The sequence below is a fragment of the Amyelois transitella genome, chromosome 28 (assembly GCF_032362555.1).
Source record: "Amyelois transitella isolate CPQ chromosome 28, ilAmyTran1.1, whole genome shotgun sequence".
Taxonomy (NCBI): domain Eukaryota; kingdom Metazoa; phylum Arthropoda; class Insecta; order Lepidoptera; family Pyralidae; genus Amyelois; species Amyelois transitella.
Genome location: NC_083531.1, coordinates 5,097,305 through 5,124,818, shown reverse-complemented (window position 1 = coordinate 5,124,818; position 27,514 = coordinate 5,097,305). Strand labels below are relative to the sequence as shown.

The 27,514-nt window shown below is 40.8% G+C and overlaps 2 protein-coding genes and 1 long non-coding RNA gene across 3 annotated transcripts; all 3 read left to right on the top strand.

Moving 5' to 3' along the window:
- The first annotated feature begins 10,334 nt into the window (after positions 1-10,334).
- LOC132903592 (uncharacterized) lies at positions 10,335-11,648 on the top strand. The gene is made up of 2 exons (XR_009657455.1): positions 10,335-10,992; positions 11,418-11,648. It is a non-coding gene; the product is annotated as an uncharacterized LOC132903592 (long non-coding RNA).
- A 10,166-nt stretch (positions 11,649-21,814) lies between these two features.
- On the top strand, positions 21,815-23,176 carry LOC132903583 (zinc finger protein 436-like). The gene is made up of 2 exons (XM_060952173.1): positions 21,815-21,917; positions 22,554-23,176. Exons 1-2 carry the CDS (start codon positions 21,815-21,817, stop codon positions 23,174-23,176), a joined length of 726 nt encoding a protein of 241 aa, XP_060808156.1.
- A 1,737-nt stretch (positions 23,177-24,913) lies between these two features.
- Positions 24,914-27,210, top strand: LOC132903582 (ice-structuring glycoprotein-like). The gene is made up of 2 exons (XM_060952172.1): positions 24,914-26,250; positions 26,301-27,210. The coding sequence occupies exons 1-2, from the start codon at positions 24,914-24,916 to the stop codon at positions 27,208-27,210; spliced, it is 2,247 nt and encodes a 748-aa protein (XP_060808155.1).
- Positions 27,211-27,514: the final 304 nt, after the last annotated feature.

Sequence of the window (27,514 nt, the reverse complement as noted above, 5' to 3'; positions counted from 1 at the left end):
CTATTGCGTTTATGTTGTCGTTCACACGCAATAATTTACTTCAAATTATCTTAAATACGTAAATACGTTTTTATAAACTGTCAAGTAAGTAACAGACATTTAAATGTACATCTTTAACATGTAATCTCCATTGTATTATTTCAAGATCTAACGTACACCTGTAAAGTACATAATTGCTATTTAATAGTAATGTCTCAATCCACTGTGCTAGATTCACAGATAATTGAACAAGTTCTTACAGACGAGTGATACGGCGTTGTTGAAATTCATAATTAACAATGTTTTCGCCGTGTGTACTTAAATAAAGAAAACTTCTTATCGAAATTGGTAAATGGTAAATACAGGTAAAATATCTGCCATAAACAGAACACTAAATCAGCAATCAAATGATATTGACACAGGAGAGAATGGCAATGACAATGAGTCTGACAAATCTACAAAGTCGGGGACACGCTGCCGTGCCCTTAGTGTCTGTCAATGTCAGACAGCAAGTGTGACAGTGACAGATATCTTTTTAAAACTACCTTCAAAATTATTAAAATTTATTTCGATACCCGATATTCTAATACTTTAGAATACAATATGTTTATTAACTAAATCTAAAACCAACTGAAGTAGATAGTGCGTATATAAGTGTTTTCTCAGCTTTTTGTCATAATTTTATTCTATTTTAACCAACTAAATTAAATTCCTACCACTAAATAGCTAATTACACAGTCAAGTAACAGATTTCCCAACGAACGTGTGGACGAAGTGAACGATGAAGATAGTGTCTAATATTAATTAATCTTTAAAATTTTCACGATTAAGGGGTTTTGGAGGTAGGTGTGTATATCAACCTACATAAGTACTTACAACCTGCCCGAGTTGTTTGACACTACATACATATATTATAATTTATATGCTTGCAGATAACTATCTGTGATGGACGGTGCTGTTGGTCAGGGCGGATCTCTGCCCGGCTTTGGGGTTCTAGCTATGTTTGCGTATTCGCGGTCTTATATCGTAAGAAAGGATGAACAATTTGGTAAGTTTAAATAAAGCGCAATAGCCACATAACATTTGATTTGTGAGCTGCATTGTTCTATATTTAAAGTTATGTACATTAGTTTAAATACTAACCGATGCGTTTACGGTGAGGGAAAACATCGTGAGGAAACCTACACATTCAGATTGCGGAGGTCAAATGGAAGTCGCTTCGTGTAAATACCTGACTCACCTAATCTAGGGTCCTTGGTCAAAGGCATACCCCGGGCTCCTCTCCAGAGTGATGAGGATACAACCTCGACTAAAGCCAGGGGAAGAAAACCGTGTAAATTAAACAAACAATTTCAAAGAATTTTAGCATTTTGTTGTTTGAATGTGAAGTATCTTTTAATATTTGTATTTTTTTATCTTATGCTTTCTTCTCAAGTCGGTCTAATTAATGACAGATTCTGCGTCAGCTGACACATCGGGAGCTGACAAACGGCAACCAGGTGCAGGAAGTACAACCAACAGGACACAGCGCGAGTCTCGACGAGAGTCAACGTCACGGAGTGGTCAGGGTCCACTCCAGTGTGATATGTGTGGTAGAAGCTTTAAATTTAAATCAAATTTTGACATACATTATAGAACTCACACTGGCGAAAAACCTTATGAATGTAACGTGTGTCAACGCAGATTTAATGAGAGGTTTAGTTTAAAAACACACCTTAGAACTCATACTGGTGAAAAACCTTATGAATGTGACGTGTGTCAACGCGGATTTGTTCAGAAGGGTGATTTAACAAATCACAGGAGAACTCACACTGGCGAAAAACCTTATGAATGTGACGTGTGTCAACGTCGATTTAAGGTGAAGAGATATTTAACAAGACACCGTAGAAATCATCCTGTTTTATAAATCTATGAATCGGAAGTGTGTCATAAAATATGAAGTCAGAAGAGAAATTTCATAGTCCATCTTAGAACATACAGGAAATTGAAAAACTGTGGTTCTATTTATTTATTACTTATGTATTACAATTTATAATTATGAATGGGAGATAATGTCGCCAACTGAAATTATGTGAAGGACGGCGCAGGACTAGGCACTGTTACGACGTCGCAAGGCGGAATAAATAAATAAATATATACAGGACAAATTACACTAATTGAGTTAGCCTCAAAGTAAGTTCGAAACTTGTGTTACGAGATACTAACTCAACGATATTTTATAACAAATACTTATAAAGATAAACATCCAAGACCCAGGCCAATCAGAAAAAGTTCTTTTCTCATCATGCCCTGACCGGGATTTGAACCCGGGACCTCCTGTGTCACAGACAAGCGTACTACCGCTGCGCCACAGAGGCCGTCTGTATTCTGAATTTACTTCGTGTCATTGCCTCGGGTTGACGATATAAGAAAGGAACTTGTGACGTCGTCGTGTCTGTGTCAGTCCTGCGCCTCACCCTTATATAAAGAGACTCGCGACGGCGGACGTCCTTCTTTTTGCCAGCACTGCGTTCCTAAGGATTTGTGCAGCGTACCGCGGACTTCGGCCGACCTAAGTCTGACCGATTCGGACAGACTGGATTGAACTTGTGTAATTAAACGGCGAACTGCAGTGTGCCACCGACCGACGACTAGCGAACATTCATACGACCTGCGCTGCACACCAGTCTGTGTTGCCAGACTTGCGATTTAATGCCGTCACAGACTTAGCTTTACTATATATTGCAGCTACCGCACTTGGAAATGAAACTTTAATATTTTAGTGGTGGGTGTTAATTATCGGAAATGCGAGTGACTTAGGCAACAATCTATGGACAAAAAACTACGGTAAGTTGGATGTTGACTGTCTGTTTGTATATCTGTACATCGTGGTTCTCGAATAGCTACACCGACTTTTTGATTCGAATGTATTTTTGTTTGAATGTCATAAGATAATGATTGGCGGCTGCAGCTATAAAATATCGGATTACATAAAAAATTATTTAGTCAAGGCTCCCTCAAATTCAATTCAAATTTACAAACGTTAGTTCACTGGGAAAACTGAAGACAAACAAACTAACAAACAAACTAACTTACTACCGCAACTATAACTGAGATTGTTTCATTGGTATCTGGCATAATTTCTATCGTTAACGATGTATGAAATCACGTGAACCTCCTTCAGAACCGTGAATCAGTCGCTGGTCGCTAGTCGGCCGCACGCTGCACGAGCCCTAAGGTAAGGTCGTGTTATCTCTAAGCGGGCTGCTCGCCGACTCTCACGACCCCATTACCTTCATAAAGTGTAAGTGCAGATAATAAATATTGTTCTTTCCAATCTGGTTTTAACTTCTCTCTTCTCCATGTCCCTGTTTAGTGTTGCCGACCGATACCTAGTCCACTTCCACGGGTTTACTCAACTATCGATAGTTGGGTTTGTGGACTTACTATGAATATGTGGCGACATCTCTACGCCACAAAAGTAACAACAGCCAATCACGCGATACTATCAGCCAATGACAGTGAAAGGCCTAAATCGCGCAAGCAAAGATTTCACGGAATGGAGCATATACAGGGTGACTTTTAATTCAACTGCATAAATTTAACTGTTAAGTGTACTCATCTAAAGGATATTTAAAAACGTTAAAAGAAAAAGGTCGTTTCATATTGCAGAAAGTACGAAAAAAATAAAAGTATCAAAATCCACTGAATACGTCATATCACCCCGGCCGGCGGAAAAGCGACGCGATTCAGAGGTCAACGACACAATTCATTCAGCTGAGCGATCTCGCCAACCCTGTACTTTAATTGATCTTGATACTAGAAAAATAATTTATTTTTCAGACATTTATTTACATGTTAAGTTTTAATTTCTTTTTGTAGTATTGGTCTTTAATAAAGCGTGTGACGTAGTTTTTGAAAGTTTTTTAAATGTGAAAATGATGACGTTTAATTTAAGTAAAAATAGGCTCAAACGGCTCAGAAGCATGGGTATAGTATATGTTTAAAAGGATGCAGTTGTTTTAAATGTCACCCTGTATAAAATCTCCGACACAACATTTTCTCAACCATATTCTTCCAGGCATAACACCTATCCTATCAGGTTCATATTTGGCTTACGCAAATATGACCACATCTCCTCTTTCCGTGCACAACTCAAGTGGCTTCCAATCAGGTTACGTCGCAATTATCACATTCTCACACTGCTTTTTTCTGTACTTTTCATCCCTTCTACTCCTCAGTATCTTAAAGAGCGCTTCACCTTTTTTCATCAGAATAACAGTCACACTTCCCGTAGTCTAATTGCCCTTCGCCTCAATACTCCCATTAATATGACTGCAGCCTACTCTAAATCCTTTACAGTTCAGGCCGTTCGTCTGTGGAATGCTTTACCCATTGACATACGCACCTCACAAACAATAGGTACCTTTAAAACGAAGTTGAAGAAGTACTATCTCTCTTCTTAACTTTATTCATGGTAATACTCATTTTAATCAATATTTTTTTTTATATAGGTATGTATATTATTATGTATTTATTTACATACATACATACATACATATCGTCACGTCTATATCCCTTGCGGGGTAGACAGAGCCAACAGTCTTGAAGACTGAATGGCCACGTTCAGCTATTTGGCTTAACGATAGAATTGAGATTCAACTAGTGACAGGTTGCTAGCCCATCGCCTAAAAAAGAATCCCAAGTTTGTAAGCCTATCCCTTAGTCGCCTTTTACGACATCCATGGGAAAGATATGGAGTGGTCCCATTCTTTTTTGTATTGGTGCCGGGAGCCACACGGCACTGTATTTATTTATTTTGTGTAATATTATGTATGTAGTCTGTGTAAGTTTATATTTATAGTTTATGTATGTGTGTAGTTTATTTATTATACACTTACTAACATATCTTAAGTATGCTGCCCACCCGGTTCCAGGATTTTACCTTTCACTACCCAAAGGTTGGCTGGAAGAGATTGCTTAGCGATAAGTCCGCCTTTGCTCAACATGTTCATAATGTATGTTTTTTTACTACGTTTGTATTTTTTTATGGGCAATAAAGATAATTTGTATTGTATTGTATTGTATCCTGGCGGAATGTTTTCCCTTTGGTGGCGGTGGAGACCGAATTATCGCTTCCGCTGCAGATAGGCCGTTAAATACCTTAATTTAAAAAAAACGTAAATTAAACGAATTCAGGCAAGAATCGTATCTTAAATTATCTGACTGCCCACTCTAGGATCTCGGTCGAAGGCTGACCCCAACCAAGTTGCAAAGATAAAAGCAGAATGTTTTTACACCTTCTAAAATTACCTATTGTACACTTAGGTACTTATTATACAAAAATAAATCCCAAAGATCACAGCCGGAAGCTAATTACCTATTAAGAAGGATAAACAAACGATTAATTTATAAGACATGGAATAAAAAGCCGGTGCACAGATACATCTTAGGAAAGACCGTCGATACTGTATTATTTGTGACAAGTGGCCACTAGTAACTGACGAAATGATACTTTTTACCTTTCTTTGTAAGGTAAAGAGAAAGAGACGAATTTAGTGGAATTAATGAGCACGATATCTATGTAATAATTTATCTGAGCTTAATTTTCTAATGCGCGTAGCGGGAGTGTCGCTCGTCGGAATGACGGAAAGCGGACCCTAGGGCCGTGTCGGATGACGACAGCGAGACCTAGTGCAGGCTAACACGCGGGGGCGAGAAGGAGAGAGGAAGCTGTTGTAGATACATACGCTATGTGCATATCAAGGGAGGAACTAAACGGTGAACCAGTGAGTGTCTTATCTGACTAAGACATTTTAATTTATACTTATATCTGAGGCAGACTCGATTCTTACTAAATATACATAAGACTTACGAAATATTATGTGTTCGTTCACACGCAATGATTTACTTCAAATTATATTAAATACGTTTTCATAATCTTTCAAGAAAGTAACAGACATTTAAATGTGCATCTCTAAGATTGTGATCTCCTTTGTATTATTTCAAGATCTAACGTACACCTGTAAAGTAATTGCTATTTAATAGTAATGGCTCAATCCACTGCGCTAGATTCACAGATAGTTGAACAAGTTCTTATAGACGAGTGATACGGCGTTGTTGAAATCCATAATTACCATTTTTTCGCCGTGGGTAATTAAATAAAGAAAACTTAGTATCGAAATTGATAAATGGTTAATGCAAGTAAAATATCTGCCGTAAACAAAACGCTAAATCAGCAAGCAGCTGATATTGACACAGGAGAATGGCAATGACAATGAGTCTGACAGATCTACAAAGTCGGGGACACGCTGCCGTGCCCTTAGTGTCTGTCAATGTCAGACAGCAAGTGTGACAGTGACAGATATCTTTTTAAATCTACCTTCAAAATTGTTATTATTTAAGTCGATACCCGATATTCTAATACCGTAGAATAGAATATGTTACTAAAACTAAAACCTACTGAAGTAGATAGTGCGTATATAAGTGTTTTGATTTGAATCTATTTTAACCAACCAAATCTTAGCCAGTCTGATGAACGATGAAGATAGTGGTTAATAATAAATAATCGCTATTCTGTGTGGTTTGAGTGGCGTACTGCAACAGTACCAAGTTGCTTGGTGGATAAAGCGTAGTAGGTACGTAAATACATAAAATCACGTCTCTTTCCCAGAGAGGAAGGCAGAAACTACATCTTTCTTCCTCTTACCACGATCTCTGTACACTTCTTTCGCTTCACCCACATTCATAACTCTTAATGAAAGCTCGTAGATATAGACTTTTCGCCTGGACCAGGATTTCCTCTTTTGGTCAAGGTACGTTCATTTAGGCCTTCCCACTCGACTGCGTATTTGTATTGTATTGTAAGTATTTTGGAGTTAGATGTGTATATCAACCCACATAAGTACTTACAACCTGCCCGAGTTGTTTGACACTACATACATATATATATATATATATAATGTATATGTTTGCAGACAACTATATGTGATGGACGGTGCTGTTGGTCAGGGCGGATCTCTGCCCAGCTTTGACAATCTATCTATCTATGCGTATTCGCGGTCTTATATCGTAAGAAAGGATGATCAATTTGGTAAGTTTAAATAAAGTGCAATAGCCACAAAACATTTGATTTGTGAGCTGCATTGTGCCTGGCATATTGTTGGGCATATGTCCACATACCCACATTGTCCATCCCGCAGCCACCACACGTGTCATTTCTGAACATCCATGACGTGAATATTGAAAATTATGATGGCACCTTCACCTCGGCCGTGTACCAATGACTATTTTCAAAGTTATGTACATTAGTTTGAATACTAACCGTTGCGTTTACGGTAAGGGAAAACATCGTGAGGAAACCTACACATTCAGATTGCGGAGGTCAGATGGGACTCGCTTCGTGTAAAACCTGACTCACCTAATCTAGGGTCCTTGGTCAAAGGCATACCCCGGGCTCCTCTCCAGAGTGATGAGGATGCAACCTCGACTAAAGCCAGGGGAAGAAAACCGTGTAAATTAAACAAACAATTTCAAAGAATTTTAGCATTTTGTTGTTTGAATGTGAAGTATGTTTTAATATTTGTATTTTTTTATTTTATGCTTTCTTCTCAAGTTGGCTGATTAATGACAGATACTGCGTCAGCTGACACATCGGGAGCTGACAAACGGCAACCAGGTGCCGGAAGTACAACCAACAGGACACAGCGCGAGTCTCGACGGGAGTCAACGTCACGGAGTGGTCAGTGTCCACTCCAATGTGATATTTGTGGTAGACGTTTTAAATTTAAATCAAATTTTGACATGCATTACAGAACTCACACTGGCGAAAAACCTTATGAATGTGACGTGTGTCAACGCAGATTTAATACGAGGAGTAGTTTAAAACGACACGTTATAACTCATACTGGTGAAAAACCTTATGAATGTGACGTGTGTCAACGTCGATTTAATGAAAAGGGTAATTTATTAAAACACCGTAGAACCCATACTGGTGAAAAACCTTATGAATGTGACGTGTGTCAACGTCGATTTAATGTGAAGAGTAATTTATTAAATCACCGTAGAACTCATACTGGTGAAAAACCTTATGAATGTGACGTGTGTCAACGTCGATTTAATGAAAAGAGTAATTTATTAAAACACCGTAGAACTCATACTGGTGAACAACCTTATGAATGTGACGTGTGCCAACGTCGATTTAATATGAAGAGCACTTTATTATCACATCATTTAACTCATACTGGTGTAGAAAACCTATGAATGTGATGCGTGTCATAATATTTAAGTCAGAAGAGTAATTTCACAGTCCATCTTAGCACATACAGGCAATTGATAAACTGTGGCTCTATTTATTGATTATTTATGTATTACACTTTATAAGTGAATGGGAGATGACGCCGCAAACTGAAATCTTCAAATAAGGGCTAATGTGAAGGACGGCGCAGGACTAGGCACTGTTGCGACTCATTGCCTCACTGACTCACTTTTAGACCGTAATCACAGGCGCATCCTGCGCTCGGGTTGACGATACAAGAAAGGAACTTGTGACGTCGTGTCTGTGTCAGTCCTGCGCCTCACCCTTATATAAAGAGACTCGCGACGGCGGACGTCCTTCTTTTTGCCAGCACTGCGTCCCTAAGGATTTGTGCAGCGTGCCGCGGACTTCGGCCGACCTCAGTCTGACCGATTCGGACAGACTGTATTGAACTTGTGTAATTAAACGGCGAACTGCAGTGTGCCACCGACCGACGACTAGCGAACATTCATACGACCTGCGCTGCACACCAGTCTGTGTTGCCAGACTTGCGATTTAAGACCGTCACAGACTTAGCTATATTATATATTGCAGCTAGCTACCACACACGGAAATGAAACTATAATATACTACTCTGTCAAGAAAGTAGCAGGAAAAGATCAATAATACACAAACTGTTTGTTATTCATCCAAATTTATTTTATCACCTTCAGAATATGCTCCTTTAGAAACGATACACTTACGCCAACGAATAATCCAATCATCAAAACATTTTTTAAACGCTGTTTCCGGAATTGAGGTCAGTTCTCGCCGCGAATTCTCTTTTATGTCTTCTACCGATTGAAAACGGGTGCCACGAAGTGGTAATTTGAGTTTAGGAAAAAGAAAAAAGTCGGCTGGAGCCATATCTGGTGAATATGGTGGTTGCTCGATGGTATTTGTTGAGTGTTTGGTTAAAAATTCGTTCACAATGATGGCCTTGTGCGAAGGTGCATTATCATGGTGCAAAATCCAAGAAATTTCTTTCCACAAATCTGGCCTTTTTCGTCGGATTTGCTCTCTTAAACGCCGCATAACACTTAAATAATATTCCTTATTTACCGTTTGACCTTCCGGCAAGAATTCCGAGTGCACAACACCGCGATAGTCAAAGAAAACAGTCAACATGACTTTGACTTTTGAACGACTTTAGCGTGGTTTTTTCGGTTTCGGTTCAGTTGGAAGGCGCCACTCCGAAGCTTGTTGACTAGTTTGCATGTCAAACTCGTAAACCCACGTCTCGTCACCAGTAACAATGCGTTTCATGAATGTTGGGTCGGAATTGACTCGTTCTAGCATGTCCTCAGCGACTCTCATGCGATTGAGTTTTTGAAAAAAATTCAGGTCTTTTGTGACTAGCCGAGCGGCAACATGTTTCATACCCAAATTATTAGTTAAAATGGTACGGATCGACTCGTGAGATACAGAAAGTTCGGTGGCTATCTCTCTCAAAGTTGAATGAGGATTTTCAGTCACTATTTCCTTCACTTTTGCGATGTTAACTTCAGTTGCAGACGTTGATGGCCTACCAGAGCGAGGCAAATCTTCCATCACATCTCGACCGCTTTTGAACGCTTTGTACCACTCATAAGCACGAGTTTTTGATAAAGTCGATTCACCGTAAGCCTTCTGTAACATTTTCAGTGACTCCGAACACGATATTCCATTGGCAATGCAAAATTTAAGACAAACTCTTTGTTCGATGTTTTTATCCATTATGAAATTAGCAATACACACTAGATATGATATAACTAAAAATAGCACTGTATTTAATGTAAACAACAGATGCAACTCAAACTCCGCGCCAAAATGGAAAACAGTTGTGCCAATCTAACAACAACAAAAAAAACAAAAATTTGAATTTGGAACCATAAATAAATAATCCATTCCCGATACTTTTCTGACTGAATGTATATTTTAATGGTGGGTGTTTAAAAGCGAAAATGCGGGAGACTTAGGCAACAATCTTTTGACAAAATATCGGATTACAAAAAACAATTTAGTCAAATTTGATTTTTCACTGGTTAAACTGTAAAGGCAAACAAACTAACTATATACTGCAACTATAGCTGAGATAGGCTATTTGACAAAGTTCTAAAAACTATCTTAGGGTATTTATTTGTTTATAAGGAGCCCTACAAAAATACTTTTCTGCCTTTATTACAGCTATTTTATTAAAAAATCGAAAAAGAAAATGAAATATTCAAATATGCCGCCAAAACGCGACTTTTAGCAATATGGCGGCCATGGCATGCAGTGACGTAAATTTCGTGTAAATATCATACAAACACCAACAGTGTTTCGAAAAGTTTTTATTTTCTCTTGTTTTATTTAACTTGTGCCACGTCATATGTGTGAAAATTATTACAATGAGTTCCTATAAATGTTGTGCAGTGCCTCAATGCACTAATACAACAATAAAATCTCCTACGAAACTGTTTTTTTCTATGCCGATGGATTTGAATATTCGCAAGAAGTGGTTTCAGATCATGATCTAAGATCAGTGGTTACCAAGATATACTTACATTGATGTTTTCACATTCCTCAGTTCGGCAGCATAGAAATCTGGATTGTTTTTGAAGAAGACGCCAACCATTATTGCGTCCACTTTTAGTAGGTTTCGACTGTCAGCTTTCGCGGAATTGGTTTCCATTATTAAATACCTATGTTATCTGACTAATCCTGAGCGATCAAACACTTATAAAATCTTGAAAAATAATAGCGAACACTAAGGAACGGTACGATTAGCGTTGAAAATTCCGAAAGAAACAAATTGTTTTTTTTGGTGAAAGAAACGTTTTTTCGTTTTTTAGCGTTTCATTGGTTTGTTACATTGAAATATATCAGAATAAAACCTTGGGGAAAAAACGGTTTTATTGAGATTTTCGTCGTTTGTTTCGAAAAATAAGAAAAAAACGATTGAAGAACTATATATATATTCTAGGTATAATTACCAATTTTTGAAACAATGATGCATATTTTGTAAGGTAATCAATTCTTTTCCTATCGTATTTTTCCGTTTCTTTCATATTTTTCCGTTTTATTAATAAAAAAACATAAAATATTTCATTCTTATCTTTCTTGAAACTTTCGTAAAAAACTTGTATAAAAACGAGGGAATTTGAAAAAAAACCGGAAAAATTTCCGCTTTTTTCAACCCTAGGTACGATCCACAGTCTGTTTATGGATAATTGACGTCATAATAGAAATAGCCAATCACGTTCGTTTTTAGTCACGTGACAGCTGCATAAAAAACCCTAATTTTCTGAGACGGATTTTGTTAAAATAATGCAATATTTTTATCTCGCGTTAATACAAATCGCTCCAAAAAAATAATATTAAGACTGATGACATAAAATAAATGTATATTTTTAATACAGTCAAATAGCCTATTGTTTCATTGGTATCTGACATAATTTCTATCGTTAACGATGTATGAAATCACGTGAACCTCCTTCAGAACCGTAACTCAGTCGCTGGTCGCTAGTCGGCCGCACGCTGCACGAGCCCTAAGGTAAGGTCGTGTTATCTCTAAGCGGGCTGCTCGCCGACTCTCGCGACCCCATTACCTTCATAAAGTGTAAGTGCAGATAATAAATATTGATCTTTCCAATCTGGTTTTAACTTCTCTCTTCTCCATGTCCCTGTTTAGTGTTGCCGACCGATACCTAGTCCACTTCCACGGGTTTACTCAACTATCGATAGTAGGTTTGTGGACCAACTATGAATATGTGGCGACATCTCTACGCCACAAAAGTCACAACAGCCAATTTCGCAACTCTATTAGTCAATAACAGTAATAATAACTATAACTAACTCTATCAGTCAATAACAGTAATAATAACTATAACTAATCTCAACAAATTAGAACGTCTTCTTAACAATTGTATCAGGTTTATAATTCTGCCTTCGGAAATACGATTATATTTCTGAATATCGTTCTCGGCTAAAATGGCTCTCAATCCGTAACCGAAGAAGTCTTCACATTTTATGTCAGCTCTATAACATTGTTAATAATCAGCTTGCCCCAGACTATCATAAAAAGACTTCTAACTTGGTATTAAGTTCCACTCTCGATAGAAATCTACGTTCTTCAAATAAGTTAGCTCTTGCTACCCCTTTTCACCGTACAGGTTTAGCCTCCAATTCTTTCGCCGATATGGCTGTTATGCTTTGGAATTCACTTATTGTAGTTTATATGTCTATTATAATTATTTTATTTTATATTTTGTGAAGGTATAAATATATTCATTTAGTTTGACCCCACATCAAAGTTCTCTGTCATACCCAATGGTTGACTGGTAGATTATGCTTTTAGCATTAAGTCCGCTAATTGTGCTATACATTTGTATTTTGCAATAAAGTTTAAATAAATAAATAATGCGCATAGCGCGAGTGTCGCTCGCCGGAATGACGGAAAGAGGACCCCAGGGCCGTGTGGGATGACGACAGCGAGACGCATATAAAAGGGAAAACTAAAAGGTGAACCAATGAGTGTCCTATCTGTCCAAGACATTTCAATTTACATATACTTATATCTGTGGCAGACTCTATTCTTACTTCATTGGTAATTTACGACTTACGAAATATTATGCGTTCGTTCACATGCAATAATTTACTTCAAATTATCTTAAATACGTAATTACGTTTTTATAAACCCTCAAGTAAGTAACAGAATTTTGAATGTACATCTTGAACATCGTAATCTCCATTGTATTATTTTAAGATCTAACATACACCTGTAAAGTAATTGCTATTTAATAGTAATGTCTCAATCCACTGCGCTTGATTCACAGATAGTTGAACAAGTTCTAACAGACGAGTGATACGGCGTTATTGAAATTCATAATTAACTATTTTTTCGCCGTGTGTACTTATATAAAGAAAACTTATATTAGAATTTGATAATGGTTAATACAGGTAAAATATCTCCCGTAAACAAAACGCTAAATCAGCAATCAGCTGATATTGACACAAGAGAATGGCAATGACAATGAGTCTGACAGATCTACAAAGTCGCTTAGCGTCTGTCAATGTCAGACAGCAAGTGTGACAGTGACAGATATCTTTTTAAAACTACCTTCAAATTTATTATAATTTAAGTCGATACCCGATACTCTAATACTTAAGAATAGAATATGTTTATTTACTAAAACTAAATCCTACTGAAGTAGATAGTGCGTATATAAGTGTTTTCTCAGCTTTTTGTCATGATTTGATTCTATTTTAACCAAAGTCTTGTGAACGATGAAGATAGTGGCTAATATTAATTAATCGTTATTCTGTGTGGTTTGTGAGGCGTACTGCAACAGTAACAAGTTGTTTAGTGGATAAAGCGTAGTAGGTACGTAAATACATCAAATCACATCTCTTTCCCACAGAGGAGGCAAAAACTACATCTTTCTTCCTCTTACCACGATCCCTGTACACTTCTTTCGCTTCCCCACATTCATAACTCTTAATTTTTCACCTGGACCAAGACTTCTTGTTTTGGTCAAGGGACGTTCATCTAGGCCTTCCCACTCGACCGCGTTTATCAGGTTTTAGGAACTGAACACATTTGTTACGTGTTTAAGTGGTGACCTCCCAAATAATTTTCACGAGTAAGGGGTTATGGAGGTACGTGTGTATATCAACCTACATAAGTACTTACCACCTGCCCGAGTTGTTTGACAATACATACATATATTATAATTTATATGCTTGCAGACAACGTTTAGTGATGGACGGTGTTGGTCAGGGCGGACCTCTGCCCGGCTTTGACGTTGGTAAGTTTAAATAAAGCGCAATAGCCACATAACATTTGATTTGTGAGCTGCATTGTTCCTGGCATATTGTTGGGCATATGTCCACATACCCACATTGTCCATCCCGCAGCCACCACACGTGTCATTTCTGAACATCCATGTCGTGAATATTGAATACTAGCGACCCGCCCCAGCTTCGCACGGGTGCAATGCTGATACTAAATACACTACAGAAGTCGGACAGTACCGCCGCAGTAAATCTGTAATATCTTCGAAATATTAATTTAAATCTTGTGCTGTAAAGGACCATATAGATCTATGTATATTAAATCAACAATTTATTTAAGTCATTTAATTGGATAAGGATTAATGCTAAATTGGTTAAAATCGCTTCATTTGCCATTATTTGTCGTAAAAAGTAAATGACAAAATATTTTTATCGTGGGATATCTATCAGAGATAGACATAATTATACCATCGCGCAGTTTTCTGTAGACTTTTTTAATGTGTACAAATGATCAGTACATTATTTGGATAAATCTCGTAGGGTTCAGCCTGCGTTTGCAATGTAAGCGTAAAATAATATGATAATTAACGACATCACATTAGAAACCTCAAAAATAACAGTATTTCTCCACTATTTAATGGATGTAATTATACATAAAAATCTTCCTCTTGAATCACTCTATTGAAAACCGCATCAAAATCCGGTGTGTAATTTTAAAGATTTAAGCATACAAAGGGACATGGGACAGCGAAAGCGACTTTGTTTTATTCTATGTAGAGATGATGTGTTTGAAATAATCCTTATACGCGTAGCATGATTCAGTATTTACGCGCGATGGTTTGTTAGCGTATTTCATTTCATGTATAAGTTTGGTGTTTCTATACCGATTTCGATGATTCTTATTTATTGAATAGGTACTTATATTAATTTTTAAAATTAAGAATGAGTGTGAGTGTTATTGGTATTATAAACGCCAGAGTAAAGAAATATAATCAGAAATCTCCGAACTGCTAAGCTATTAGGAATTACACGTGTTATTGTGAATCAACCATAAAAGATAGACTTATGCTGTCGTGGGATATTTTTTTAATAATTTTATGCAGAATATTTCCGTTATACATGGTTTCGCTGTAGCTGAAACTATTAAGGCTGCACACGCGACGGAAGCTTAAAAAATCAAGTAACTTCTCCCGTTTTTCCAACATTTCCTTTCACTGCTCTGCTCCTAGCGATTGTAGCGTAATGAAAAGTATACTATAACCTGCTCAGAAGTATGAAAAATAACTGTACCAAGTTTCGTTAAAATCCGTCAAGTAGTTTTTGTTTCTATAAAGAAAAGAACATACAGACAGACAGACAGACAGACAAAAATTTTACTGATTGCATTTTTGGCATCAGTATCGATCACTAATCACCCCCTGATAGTTATTTTGAAAATATATTCCATGTACAGAATTGACCTCTCTACAGATTTATTATAAGTATAGATTATGACGGCACCTTTACCTCGGCCGTGTACCAATGACTATTTTCAAAGTTATGTACATTAGTTTGATTACAGGCCGATGCGTTTACGGTGAGGGAAAACATCGTGAGGAAACCTACACATTCAGATTGCGGAGGTTAGATGGGAGTCGCTTCGTGTAAAACCTGACTCACCTAATCTAGGGTCCTTGGTCAAAGGCATACCCCGGGCTCCTCTCCAGAGTGATGAGGATGCAACCTCGACTAAAGCCAGGTGATGAAAACCGTCTAAATTAAACAAACAAATTAAAAGAATTTTAGCATTTTGTTGTTTGAATTTGAAGTATGTTTTAATATTTGTATTTATTTATTTTTAAATTATTCTTTCTTCTCAAGTCGGCTGATTAATCACAGATACTGCGTCAGCTGACACATCGGGACCTGACAAACGGCAACCAGGTGCAGGAAGTACAACCAACAGGACACAGCGCGAGTCTCGACGAGAGTCAACGTCACGGAGTGGTCAGGGTCCACTCCAGTGTGATATTTGTGATAGACGTTTTAAATTTAAATCAAATTTTGACATACATTACAGAACTCACACTGGCGAAAAACCTTATGAATGTGACGTGTGTCAAAGTCGATTTGTTCAGAAGAGTGATTTAACAAGACACCGTAGAACTCACACTGGCGAAAAACCTTATGAATGTGACGTTTGTCAACGCAGATTTAATGAGAGGAGTACGTTAAAAAGACACCTTAGAACTCATACTGGTGAAAAACCTTATGAATGTGACGTGTGTCAACGTCGATTTAATAGAAAGAGTAATTTAACAAATCACAGGAGAACTCATACTGGTGAAAAACCTTATGAATGTGAATTGTGTCAACGTCGATTTAATCAGAGGGGTACTTTAAATAAACACCTTAGAACTCATACTGGTATAACCCATGAATGTGATGCGTGTCATAAAATTTAAGTCAGAAGAGTAATTTAACAATCCATCTTAGAACATACAGGCAATTGATAAACTGTGGCTCTATTTATTTATTATTTATGTATTACAATTTATAATTATGAATGGGAGACATAGTTGCCAACTAAAATTTTATTTGGGTTTATGTGAAGGTTATGCAATAAATATTTTGAGTTTGAGACGGCGCAGGACTAGGCACTGTTACGACTCATTGCCTCACTGACTCACTTTTAGACCGTAATCACAGGCGCATCCTGCGCTCGGGTTGACGATACAAGAAAGGAACTTGTGACGTCGTGTCTGTGTCAGTCCTGCGCCTCACCCTTATATAAAGAGACTCGCGACGGCGGACGTCCTTCTTTTTGCCAGCACTGCGTCCCTAAGGATTTGTGCAGCGTGCCGCGGACTTCGGCCGACCTCAGTCTGACCGATTCGGACAGACTGGAGTGAACTTGTGTAATTAAACGGCGAACTGCAGTGTGCCACCGACCGACGACTAGCGAACATTCATACGACCTGCGCTGCACTTGCGATTTAAGACCGTCACAGACTTAGCTATACTATATATTGCAGCTAGCTACCACACACGGAAATGAAACTGTAATTAATTTTTTAATGGTGGGTGTTCAAGTAAAATGCTGGTGACTTTAGCAACGATCTATTGACAAAAAACCACGGGAAATTGGATGTTGACTGTTTGTTTGTATGTCTGTTCATCGTGGTTCTCGAATAGATAAACTGATTTTTTGTTTGAATGTCATAAGATAAAGACTGGCGGCTGCAGCTACAAAATATCGGATTACATAATGAATTATTTAGTCAAGACTCCCTTAAAGTCGATTCAAATTTACAATGTTGAAATTTTAGTTAGTTCACTGGGAAAACTGAAGACAAACAAACTAACAAACAAACTAACTTTCAATCGCATCTATAGCTGAGATTGTTTCGTTGGTATCTGGTATAATTTCTATCGTTAACGATGTACGAAATCACGTGAACCTCCTTCAGAACCGTAAATCAGTCGCTGGTCGCTAGTCGGCCGCACGCTGCACGAGCCCTAAGGTAAGGTCGTGTTATCTCTAAGCGGGCTGCTCGCCGACTCTCACGACCCCATTACCTTCATAAAGTGTAAGTGCAGATAATAAATATTGATCTTTCCAATCTGGTTTTAACTTCTCTCTTCTCCATGTCCCTGTTTAGTGTTGCCGACCGATACCTAGTCCACTTCGTGAGCGTGACTCCAGACCCTCCTTCCTCCCAGTTCTAGACCCTCCTCTCCCTCCTCCCTCTAAATAATTATAGCATTATCTCGTGTAAATGTGCGCGAAATATACAATTTGTGCACATAACCGTTTCGGAAAAAAACGGAAGAAACAAATTCTGCTTTAGTAACGCTGTTCCAGCAGGAAGATTCTTCTTGCTGGGGCCGGAGAAGCAAGTAATGAATATCAGCTGATAGCTTATATTTCAGCAAAAAAGTGCAGCAAAAATTGAATTTGTGCGCCATAGGGTTTTAGAGTTGTTTAGTTTCCTGCTGGAGTCACGTTTTGCAGAAAGCTGTATCTCGAAAACCATTGAATGTGCGACCGTTACTTAAACACAGGTAATTAGTGCTCAATTAGTGCTAATTTGTGAATTAATTATATTGTCAAAAATATCTACTGTTTAGGAATAATCGGAAATCCTAGAAGTAATTGATAAAGCCTTCTAGCGCTTAAATGCAAGCACTAAGTAGCTCACTGAAAGCTGCATTCAGGTCGCCTTAGTATTCTTAACAGATATAATAAGTTTCAGGAAAGTTCGTTCACGCATCTATCAGTAATTTCACTTTGACTGAAATCGAATAATGTCATATCCGATGCAAAGAAACTATTCAACCAAAGATATATACTTATGTACACATAACAAATTAATGCTTACTTGGAAATACGTGTCCTGAAAATATCAGCTCCAGATGATGCGCATTTATCTAGATATATACAAAAAACGAAACAACCTAAATTACTAGCTAACCGACCAAATTCGAATTGGCACAAAAAAGCGACGGATTCATACATTTAAACGACATTCTTAAATGGGCAGTCTTATACTCTTGTTAACCGTACAGTCGTGCTGACTCTTTGACTGAAATAACTGATAGATGCGTGAACGAACTTTCCTGAAACTTATTATATTTGTTAAGAATACCATACATACATATAGTCACGTCTATAACCCTTGCGGGATAGACAGAGCCAACAGTCTTGAAAAGACCGAATGGCCACGTTCAGCTATTTGGCCTAATGATAGAATTGTGATTCAAATAGTGACAGGTTGCTAATACATCGCCTTAAAAAGAATCCCAAGTTTGTAAGCCTTTACCTTAGTCGCCTTTTACGACATCCGAGGGAAAGAGATGGAGTAGTCCTATTCTTTTTTGTATTGGTGCCGGGAACCACACGAAACAGCACGGTTAAGAATACCAAGGCGACCTAAATGCAGCTTTCAGTGAGCTTCTTAGCGCTTCCATTTAACACCGGAACACAACAAGCCGCAACAGCGTCACTCCAGCGGAATTTGTTTTTTCCGTTTATTTCCGAAACTTATTGCGTTTATGTGTTCGTTCACACGCAATAGTTTTACTTCAAATTATCTTACATACGTAATTACGTTTTTATAAACCCTCAAGTAAGTAACAGAATTTTGAATGTGCATCTTGAACATTGTTGCTGTTTTTGAATTAGTAAGTGATACCATTTATAATATTGACATACAAATGAAAACTACTGTATTCTTTTTTGATATGTCAAAGGCTTTTGACATGGTACCACATGATCTATTACTTCACAAATTAGAAAAATATGGTATTAGGGGAAACACTTTAAATTGGCTACAAAAGTATTTGAAAAATAGGCAACAATGTGTTGAGATAGAATATATAAATGATGAAAAAGTAAAGCAGCAATGTAGATCATATTATAGAACGAATAAATTTGGGGTACCTCAAGGAAGTGTCTTAGGTCCACTTCTCTTCATAATTTTTATTAATGATCTTCCAGGTATAATAAAACATAAAATTATTCTGTTTGCTGATGACATCTCATTAATAATAAAAGGTAATGAAAAGACATCGGCAGAACATGAACATGAAGTAAACATGGCCGTAAAGGATGTCATAAAGTGGCTAAGTAAAAATAATCTTTCTGTTAATTTAAGTAAAATAAACTATATGCATTTTAATAAAGGTTTGAATAGAAATAAAGAAATAAATATAGAGTATGACGGACAACTTTTAAATCAGGCTAATATTTTAACATTCTTAGGTATTACTATTGACGACAATTTTAATTGGAAAACACATATTAACAACATCTGCTGCAAACTAAATAAATATGTATATGTCTTATCCAGATTGCGGAAAATAGCTTCTCTGGAATGTACTCTTTTTGCGTACTATGGTTATGTTGAGTCGGTGCTTAGATACGGTGTTATTGTATGGGGAAACTATGTCGACATCAACAAAGCCTTTCTTGTACAAAAAAAATGTGTTAGAGCCATTGCAGGAGCGGCTCCATTTATATCATGTAAACCTCTTTTTCAAAAATTTAAAATACTTCCACTGCCATGTATATATATTTTAGAGATAGTGAAATTTGTTAAACTGAATTTGTCACTTTTTCAGAAGGCATCTGACATATATCCCCGTAACACAAGACGTGGAGATAGACTAGTACACGGTCACGTACCACGGACAAAAATGTATTTCAATAATTGTTACGGAATGTGTATAAAGCTTTATAATAAGTTACCTGAAGCAATAAAATGTTTGCCATACCGAAGATTCAAAAATGCAGTTCATGAATATTTACTGAAGGAATGTTATTATAGCGTTAAGGAGTTCCTATAGGCCAACTGTCACTTAACACATTGTCAATTAATAATATACAAAATATTATTAATTGACAATGTGTGAACTATATTAATTTATATTTGACATAATGTTATTTCCTACGCCTCAGATGGCAAAGTATGTTTGACACCATATTTTATTGACCACCTCTATGTACACATATTTTTAAGGAATAAATGAATTTTGAATTTTTGAATTTGAATTGTAATCTCCATTGTATTATTTCAAGATCTAACGTACCAGGTGTACGTGGGTGTAAATTAATTTCTATTTAATAGTAATGTCTCAATCCACTGTGCTAGATTCACAGATAGTTGAACAAGTTCTTACAGACGAGTGATACAGCGTTGTTGAAATTCATAATTAACTATGTTTTCGCCGTGTGTACTTAAATAAAGAAAACTTCTTATCGAAATTGGTAAATGGTAAATACAGGTAAAATATCTGCCGTAAACAGATCACTAAATCAGCAATCAAATGATATTGACACAAGAGAGAATGGCAATGACAATGAGTCTGACAGATCTACAAAGTCGCTTAGTGTCTGTCAATGTCAGACAGCAAGTGTGACAGTGACAGATATCTTTTTAAAACTACCTTCAAAATTATTATTATTTAAGTCGATACCCGATACTCTAATACTGTAGAATAGAATATGTTACTAAAACTAAAACCTACTGAAGTAGATAGTGCGTATATAAGTGTTTTCTCAGCTTTTTGTCATGATTTTACTCTATTTTAACCAACTAAATTAAATTCCTTCCACTAAATATCTAATTACACAGTCAGGTAACAGATTTCCCAACGAACGTGTGGACGAAGTGAACGATGAAGATAGTGTCTAATATTAATTAATCGCTATTTTGTGTGGTTATAGTGGCGTACTGCAACAGTACCAAGTTGCTTAGTGGATAAAGCGTAGTAGGTACGTAAATACATAAAATCACGTCTCTTTCCCAGAGAGGAAGGCAGAAACTACATCTTTCTTCCTCTTACCACGATCCCTGTACACTTCTTTCTTTATTTTTTTATTTATTAATTAGGTACACAAAACAGTTTTACAACAAAACTTAATATAAATATAAACAATAGAAATAGAAACATGGCCAGTTGTAAAACCAAAAACAAGTGTACTCAGCATGATTAACATTATAGTACTTACTTAGTAAAAGTCAAAGTAGTGTCTTTCGCTTCACCCACATTCATAACTCTTAATTTTTCACCTGGACCAAGACTTCCTGTTTTGGTCAAGGTACGTTCATCTAGGCCTTCCCACTCGACCGCGTTTATCAGGTTTTAGGAACTGAACACATTTGTTACGTGTTTAAGTGGTGACCTCCCAAATAATTTTCACGATTAAGGGGTTTTGGAGGTAGGTGTATATTTCAACCTACATAAGTACTTACAACCTGTCTGAGTTGTTTGACACTACATACATATTTATATAATTTATATGTTTGCAGATAACTATTTATGATGGACGGCGCTGTTGGTCAGGGCGGATCTCTGCCCGGCTTTGGGGTTCTAGCTATGTTTGCGTATTCGCGGTCGTATATCGTAAGAAAGGATGAAAAATTTGGTAAGTTTAAATAAAGCGCAATAGCAACATAACATTTGATTTGTGAGCTGCATTGTTCCTGGCATATTGTTGGGCATATGTCCACATACCCACATTGTCCATCCCGCAGTCACCACACGTGTCATTTCTGTATGTGTACCAATGACTATTTTCAAAGTTATGTACATTAGTTTGATTACTAACCGATGCGTTTACGGTGAGGGAAAACATCGTGAGGAAACCTACACATTCAGATTGCGGAGGTCAGATGGGAGTCGCCTGACTCACCTAATCTAGGGTCCTTGGTCAAAGGCATCTCCAGAGTGATTAGGGTGCAACCTCGACTAATGCCAGTTGATGAAAACCGTCTAAATTAAAGAAACAATTTTCAAAGAAGTTAAGCATTTTGTTGTTTGTATTTGAAGTATGTTTTAATATTTGTATTTATTTATTTTTAACTTATGCTTTCTTCTGAAGTCGGCTGATTAATCACAGATACTGCGTCAGCTGACACATCGGGAGCTGACAAACGGCAACCAGGTGCAGGAAGTACAACCAACAGGACACAGCGCGAGTCTCGACGAGAGTCAACGTCACGGAGTGGTCAGGGTCCACTCCAATGTGATGTCTGTGATAGAAGTTTTAAATTTAAATCAGATTTTGACATACATTATAGAACTCACACTGGCGAAAAGCCTTATGAATGTGACGTGTGTCAACACAGATTTAATAAGAGGAGTAGTTTAAAAAGACACCTTAGAACTCACACTGGTGAAAAACCTTATGAATGTGACGTGTGTCAACGCAGATTTAATGAGAGGAGTAGTTTAAAAAGACACCTTATAACTCATACTGGTGAAAAACCTTATGAATGTGACGTGTGTCAACGTCGATTTAATGAAAAGAGTAGTTTTTTAAAACACCGTAGATCTCATACTGGCGAAAAACCTTATGAATGTGACGTGTGTCAATGTCGATTTGTTCAGAAGGATCATTTAACAAAACACCGTAGAACTCACACTGGCGAAAAACCTTTTGAATGTAACGTGTGTCAACGCAGATTTAATACGAGGAGTAGTTTAAAAAGACACCTTATAACTCATACTGGTGAAAAACCTTATGAATGTGACGTGTGTCAACGCAGATTTAATGATAGGAGTAGTTTAAAAAGACACGTTAGAACTCATACTGGTGAAAAACCTTATGAATGTGACGTGTGCCAATGTCGATTTAATATGAAGAGCACTTTATTATCACATCATTTAACTCATACTGGATAAAAAACCTATGAATGTGATGCGTGTCATAAAATTTAGTCAGTAGTGTCAGTCCATCTTAGAACATACAGGCAATTGATAAACTGTGGCTCTATTTATTTATTATTTATGTATTACAATTTATAATTATGAATGGGAGACATAGTTGCCAACTAAAATTTTATTTGGGTTTATGTGAAGGTTATGCAATAAATATTTTGAGTTTGAGACGGCGCAGAACTAGGCACTGTTACGACTCATTGCCTCACTGACTCACTTTTAGACCGTAATCACAGGCGCATCCTGCGCTCGGGTTGACGATACAAGAAAGGAACTTGTGACGTCGTCGTGTCTGTGTCAGTCCTGCGCCTCACCCTTATATAAAGAGACTCGCGACGGCGGACGTCCTTCTTTTTGCCAGCACTGCGTCCCTAAGGATTTGTGCAGCGTGCCGCGGACTTCGGCCGACCTCAGTCTGACCGATTCGGACAGACTGGAGTGAACTTGTGTAATTAAACGGCGAACTGCAGTGTGCCACCGACCGACGACTAGCGAACATTCATACGACCTGCGCTGCACACCAGTCTGTCTTGCCAGACTTGCGTTTTAAGGAGTCAGTCACAGACTTAGCTATACTATGTATTGCAGGTAGCTACAACGCACGGAAATGAAACTTTTATATACATTTTAATGGTGGGTATTTAATAGCGGAAATGCAACGATCTATTGACAAAAACTACAGGAAGTTGGATGTTGACTGTTTGTTTGTATGTCTGTACATCGTGGTTCTCGAATAGATAAACTGACTTTTTGATTCGAATGTCATAAGATAATGATTGGCGGCTGCAGCTACAAAATATCGGATTACATAATGAATTATTTAGTCAAGACTCCCTCAAAGTCGATTCAAATTTACAATGTTGCAATTTGAGTTAGTTTACTGGGAAAACTGAAGACAAACAAACAAACTAACTTACAACCGCATCTATAGCTGAGATTGTTTCGTTGGTATCTGGAATAATTTCTATTGTTAACGATGTCATGAAATCACGTGAACCTCCTTCAGAACCGTAAATCAGTCGCTGGTCGCTAGTCGGCCGCACGCTGCACGAGCCCTAAGGTAAGGTCGTGTTATCTCTAAGCGGGCTGCTCGCCGACTCTCACGACCCCATTACCTTCATAAAGTGTAAGTGCAGATAATAAATATTGATCTTTCCAATCTGGTTTTAACTTCTCTCTTCTCCATGTCCCTGTTTAGTGTTGCCGACCGATACCTAGTCCACTTCCACGGGTTTACTCAACTATCGATAGTAGGTTTGTGGATCAACTATGAATATGTGGCGACATCTCTACGCCACAAAAGTCACAACAGCCAATCAAAGAATCAAGCCAATGATTCAAAATTGCGCAAGCAAAGATTTCACGAATATGAGCATATATACAACCTCCGACACAACATCGTCGGAGGGATTCGCCAGTCGCTTCAAGAACAATTTACGAGTACGAGCCGACTTCAGTTTCCGCGATTGGGGAAGACGTAGCCACGCCCCCCCAACACCCCGCAAACAATATTTGCGTAGGAGAGGATAGCTCCCGGCGGAAACCCCTGCCAGGACTTCGGAACTGATTTGCTCGCACCCCCCTAGTAGCCGGCCTCCCACCAGCGGGTCTCACCGGTGAAAAGGGGTTGGGTAGTCGGCCCCGTTGTTCCTTCGGCTGCTCGGGAGCGACTCCACTCCCGCGCGTCGTCCGGGCTCCGAAATGGAGCCCCCCCCCAGGGAAGGGGTAGGTGCGGGTCCCCCGCACCCCTCCCCCGACATCGCCCTAACGCATACGCCACCAGCGGCGTATGCTACGCCGACGGGCGTTTTTCACGCGCCCGCCGCCGCCGTCTCCGCCGCTGCTGTCGCCGCTGCGCTCACTGCCGCCGATGCCGTCGCCGCGGCCCCCGCCGCCGCAGTTTCGAACACCAACACGGCGACGACGACGACCGCAGCGGCACCTAATGTAACTGCCGCCGTCACCGCCGCCGCCATCACCACCGCTGCCGCCACCGCGGCCAACACCGTTGCCGCCACCGCCGCCGCCACTTCCTTCGCCGCCGCTGCCGCCGCCGCCGCCGCTGCCGCCGCCGCCACCACCGCCGCCGCCAGCGCCGTCACCCCGGCCACCGACGCCTCCGCGGCAGTCAGGACCGCCTTCGACGCTACCGCCGCCCTCGCCGCCGCATCCACACCCGCGCCCCTCGCGTCCCTGTCCCCAAAGGGATGGATGAAGAGGGACGCGGAGATTCTCGTTCGGCTAGTCAAGGGGAACTGGCTGTCGCCGGGGTTGGCCCAATGGATGGCCGTATACTTGCGCCTCCAAGAAAATGAGGTGCGGGGGGTCGCCCCGTCGGTCGCCGACCTGACGGCGTTGGACTCAGCGAGGCGGGGGGTGATTGCACTCCCCCCCGTCGATATGGGAACGCCGAGGGGGAGGGTAATTACCTCCCTCCTGAAGAGGCCGGCCAGCCCAGAAGAAGAAGGCCAAAAGAAGAAGCCGCGCGCCATCAACATGGGGGAGGAGGAGTCCCGCTCCTCCACGCAGGAGCCGTCGTCGTCGGGGTCTATGGCGGACCTGACGATGACGGAAGCAAGCCGCCGCCCCCTGCAGCGCGCGGCCACAATGGCGTCGGAGCGCGGCTCTGAGGCCGCCGCCGCCGCCGCCGCCGCCGCCGCCGCCGCCGCCGCCGATGCAATGATGAAGCCTCCGCCGGCCGGAAGATCAGCGATCCCGAGATGGCAGTCCCGGGACCCGCGCCGCGCCCAAGCGGGGGCGGACTCAAATCGCGCGCCCGCCCACGCGTCCGCCCAGGCGCCCGCCCAGGCAGACGTCCGCCCGCCTAACCAGGCGCCCGCCCAACCAGCCGCCCGCCCGCCCAGCCGGGCGCCCGCCCAACCAGCCGCCCGCCCGCCCAACCAGGCGCCCTCCCAACCAGCTGCCCGCCCGCCCAAGCGGCTGCTCGCCCGCCCGCCCATGCGCCCGCCCAGGCCCCCGCCCTTGCGCCCGCCCACGCGCCCGCCCAACGCGCGCCGCCCTCGCTGGCCGCTCCCGCGGTATCATTTGCCCGGGTAGCGGCTAACACCGGAGCCCCGCTTCCCCAAAGAAAAGGGGCACAACGGGGAGCGGTGCCTCGCGCCCCGCCCACCACCTCAACACCTGCCGCCTCCAGTTCGACCACAGCAGTGGCCTCCTCTGGAACCGCAGCCCTCGCAGCCACCGCCACCGCCGCCGCCGCCGCCGCTGCCGCCTCAGCCGCCCCGCCGACGGCACAAGCGCCCCGGGAGCCGCGCTACCCAAGGATCTGTGTGGACCACCTGCCCAACTGGGTGGTCCATTTCAGGGAAATTAGCCGACTGCTGGGACGCTCGCCGGCCGCCGTCGCACGCGGAAGAGGCGTGCACTTTACGCCAAAGGACGGCAACGAATATAGGACAGTCCAGAGGTATATCAACACTCTGGACGTCCAATGGCACTCATATTCGTTGCCGTCGGACCGTCCCTTGAAGGTGGCCATCCGCGGGCTGCCGCCCGACACGGAGGAGGCCGCGCTTAAAGAAGACCTGGAGGAGAAGGGTTTCACCGTGGAAGCCATCAAAGCCATCCGGGGCAGGGGAGATCGCCCCGGATGTGTCTTCTTCGCCCTCCTGGCCAGAACACAGAACTGCCAGGAGGTATTCACGGTTAAGGAAATACTTCATTGGCCGACCCTGAAGGTGGAGGCGTGGCCAGGGCCCAGTGCCACAGATGCCAGTTGTTCCGACACTCGTCGGTCAACTGCCACCGAGCAACCGTCTGCGTGCGCTGCGGAGGGCCCCACAAGGCCACGGACTGCGAGCGGCCATTGGACCAGCCCGCCACCTGCACCAACTGCGGTGGACCGCACCCGGCAAATCATTCTTCGTGCCCGGTGCTGCGGCGCGAGGCCAGAAACAGACGGGCTGGCCCGGTCGCTCGCAGCGGAACCGCCCCCACGCCACAAAACACCACAACCGAAGCAGCAGAGGCCTCACTGATGGCCCCTGCAAACCCACCGACCGCCAGGGGAGCAGAGCTCCCAAAGAAGAAGAGAAAGAAGAAGAAGAAGAAGAATGCCGCCGCTGTGAGCTCTGCCCCCGTGGCGGAGGAAGAAGCGGCTGCAACCGTGCCGCCTCCCCCGGCACCTCAAACCGTTCCCGCGCCTGCCTCGGCTGCGCCGATCCCACCGGAGCATTTCTACGCGCTGGTGCAGTCGGTGCAGCAGATGCAGGCACTGCTGGCCGCCCTTGTTCCCGCGGCCCCCCTCAGAGGCGTACCCACCCCTAACCTTTAATTATGGAT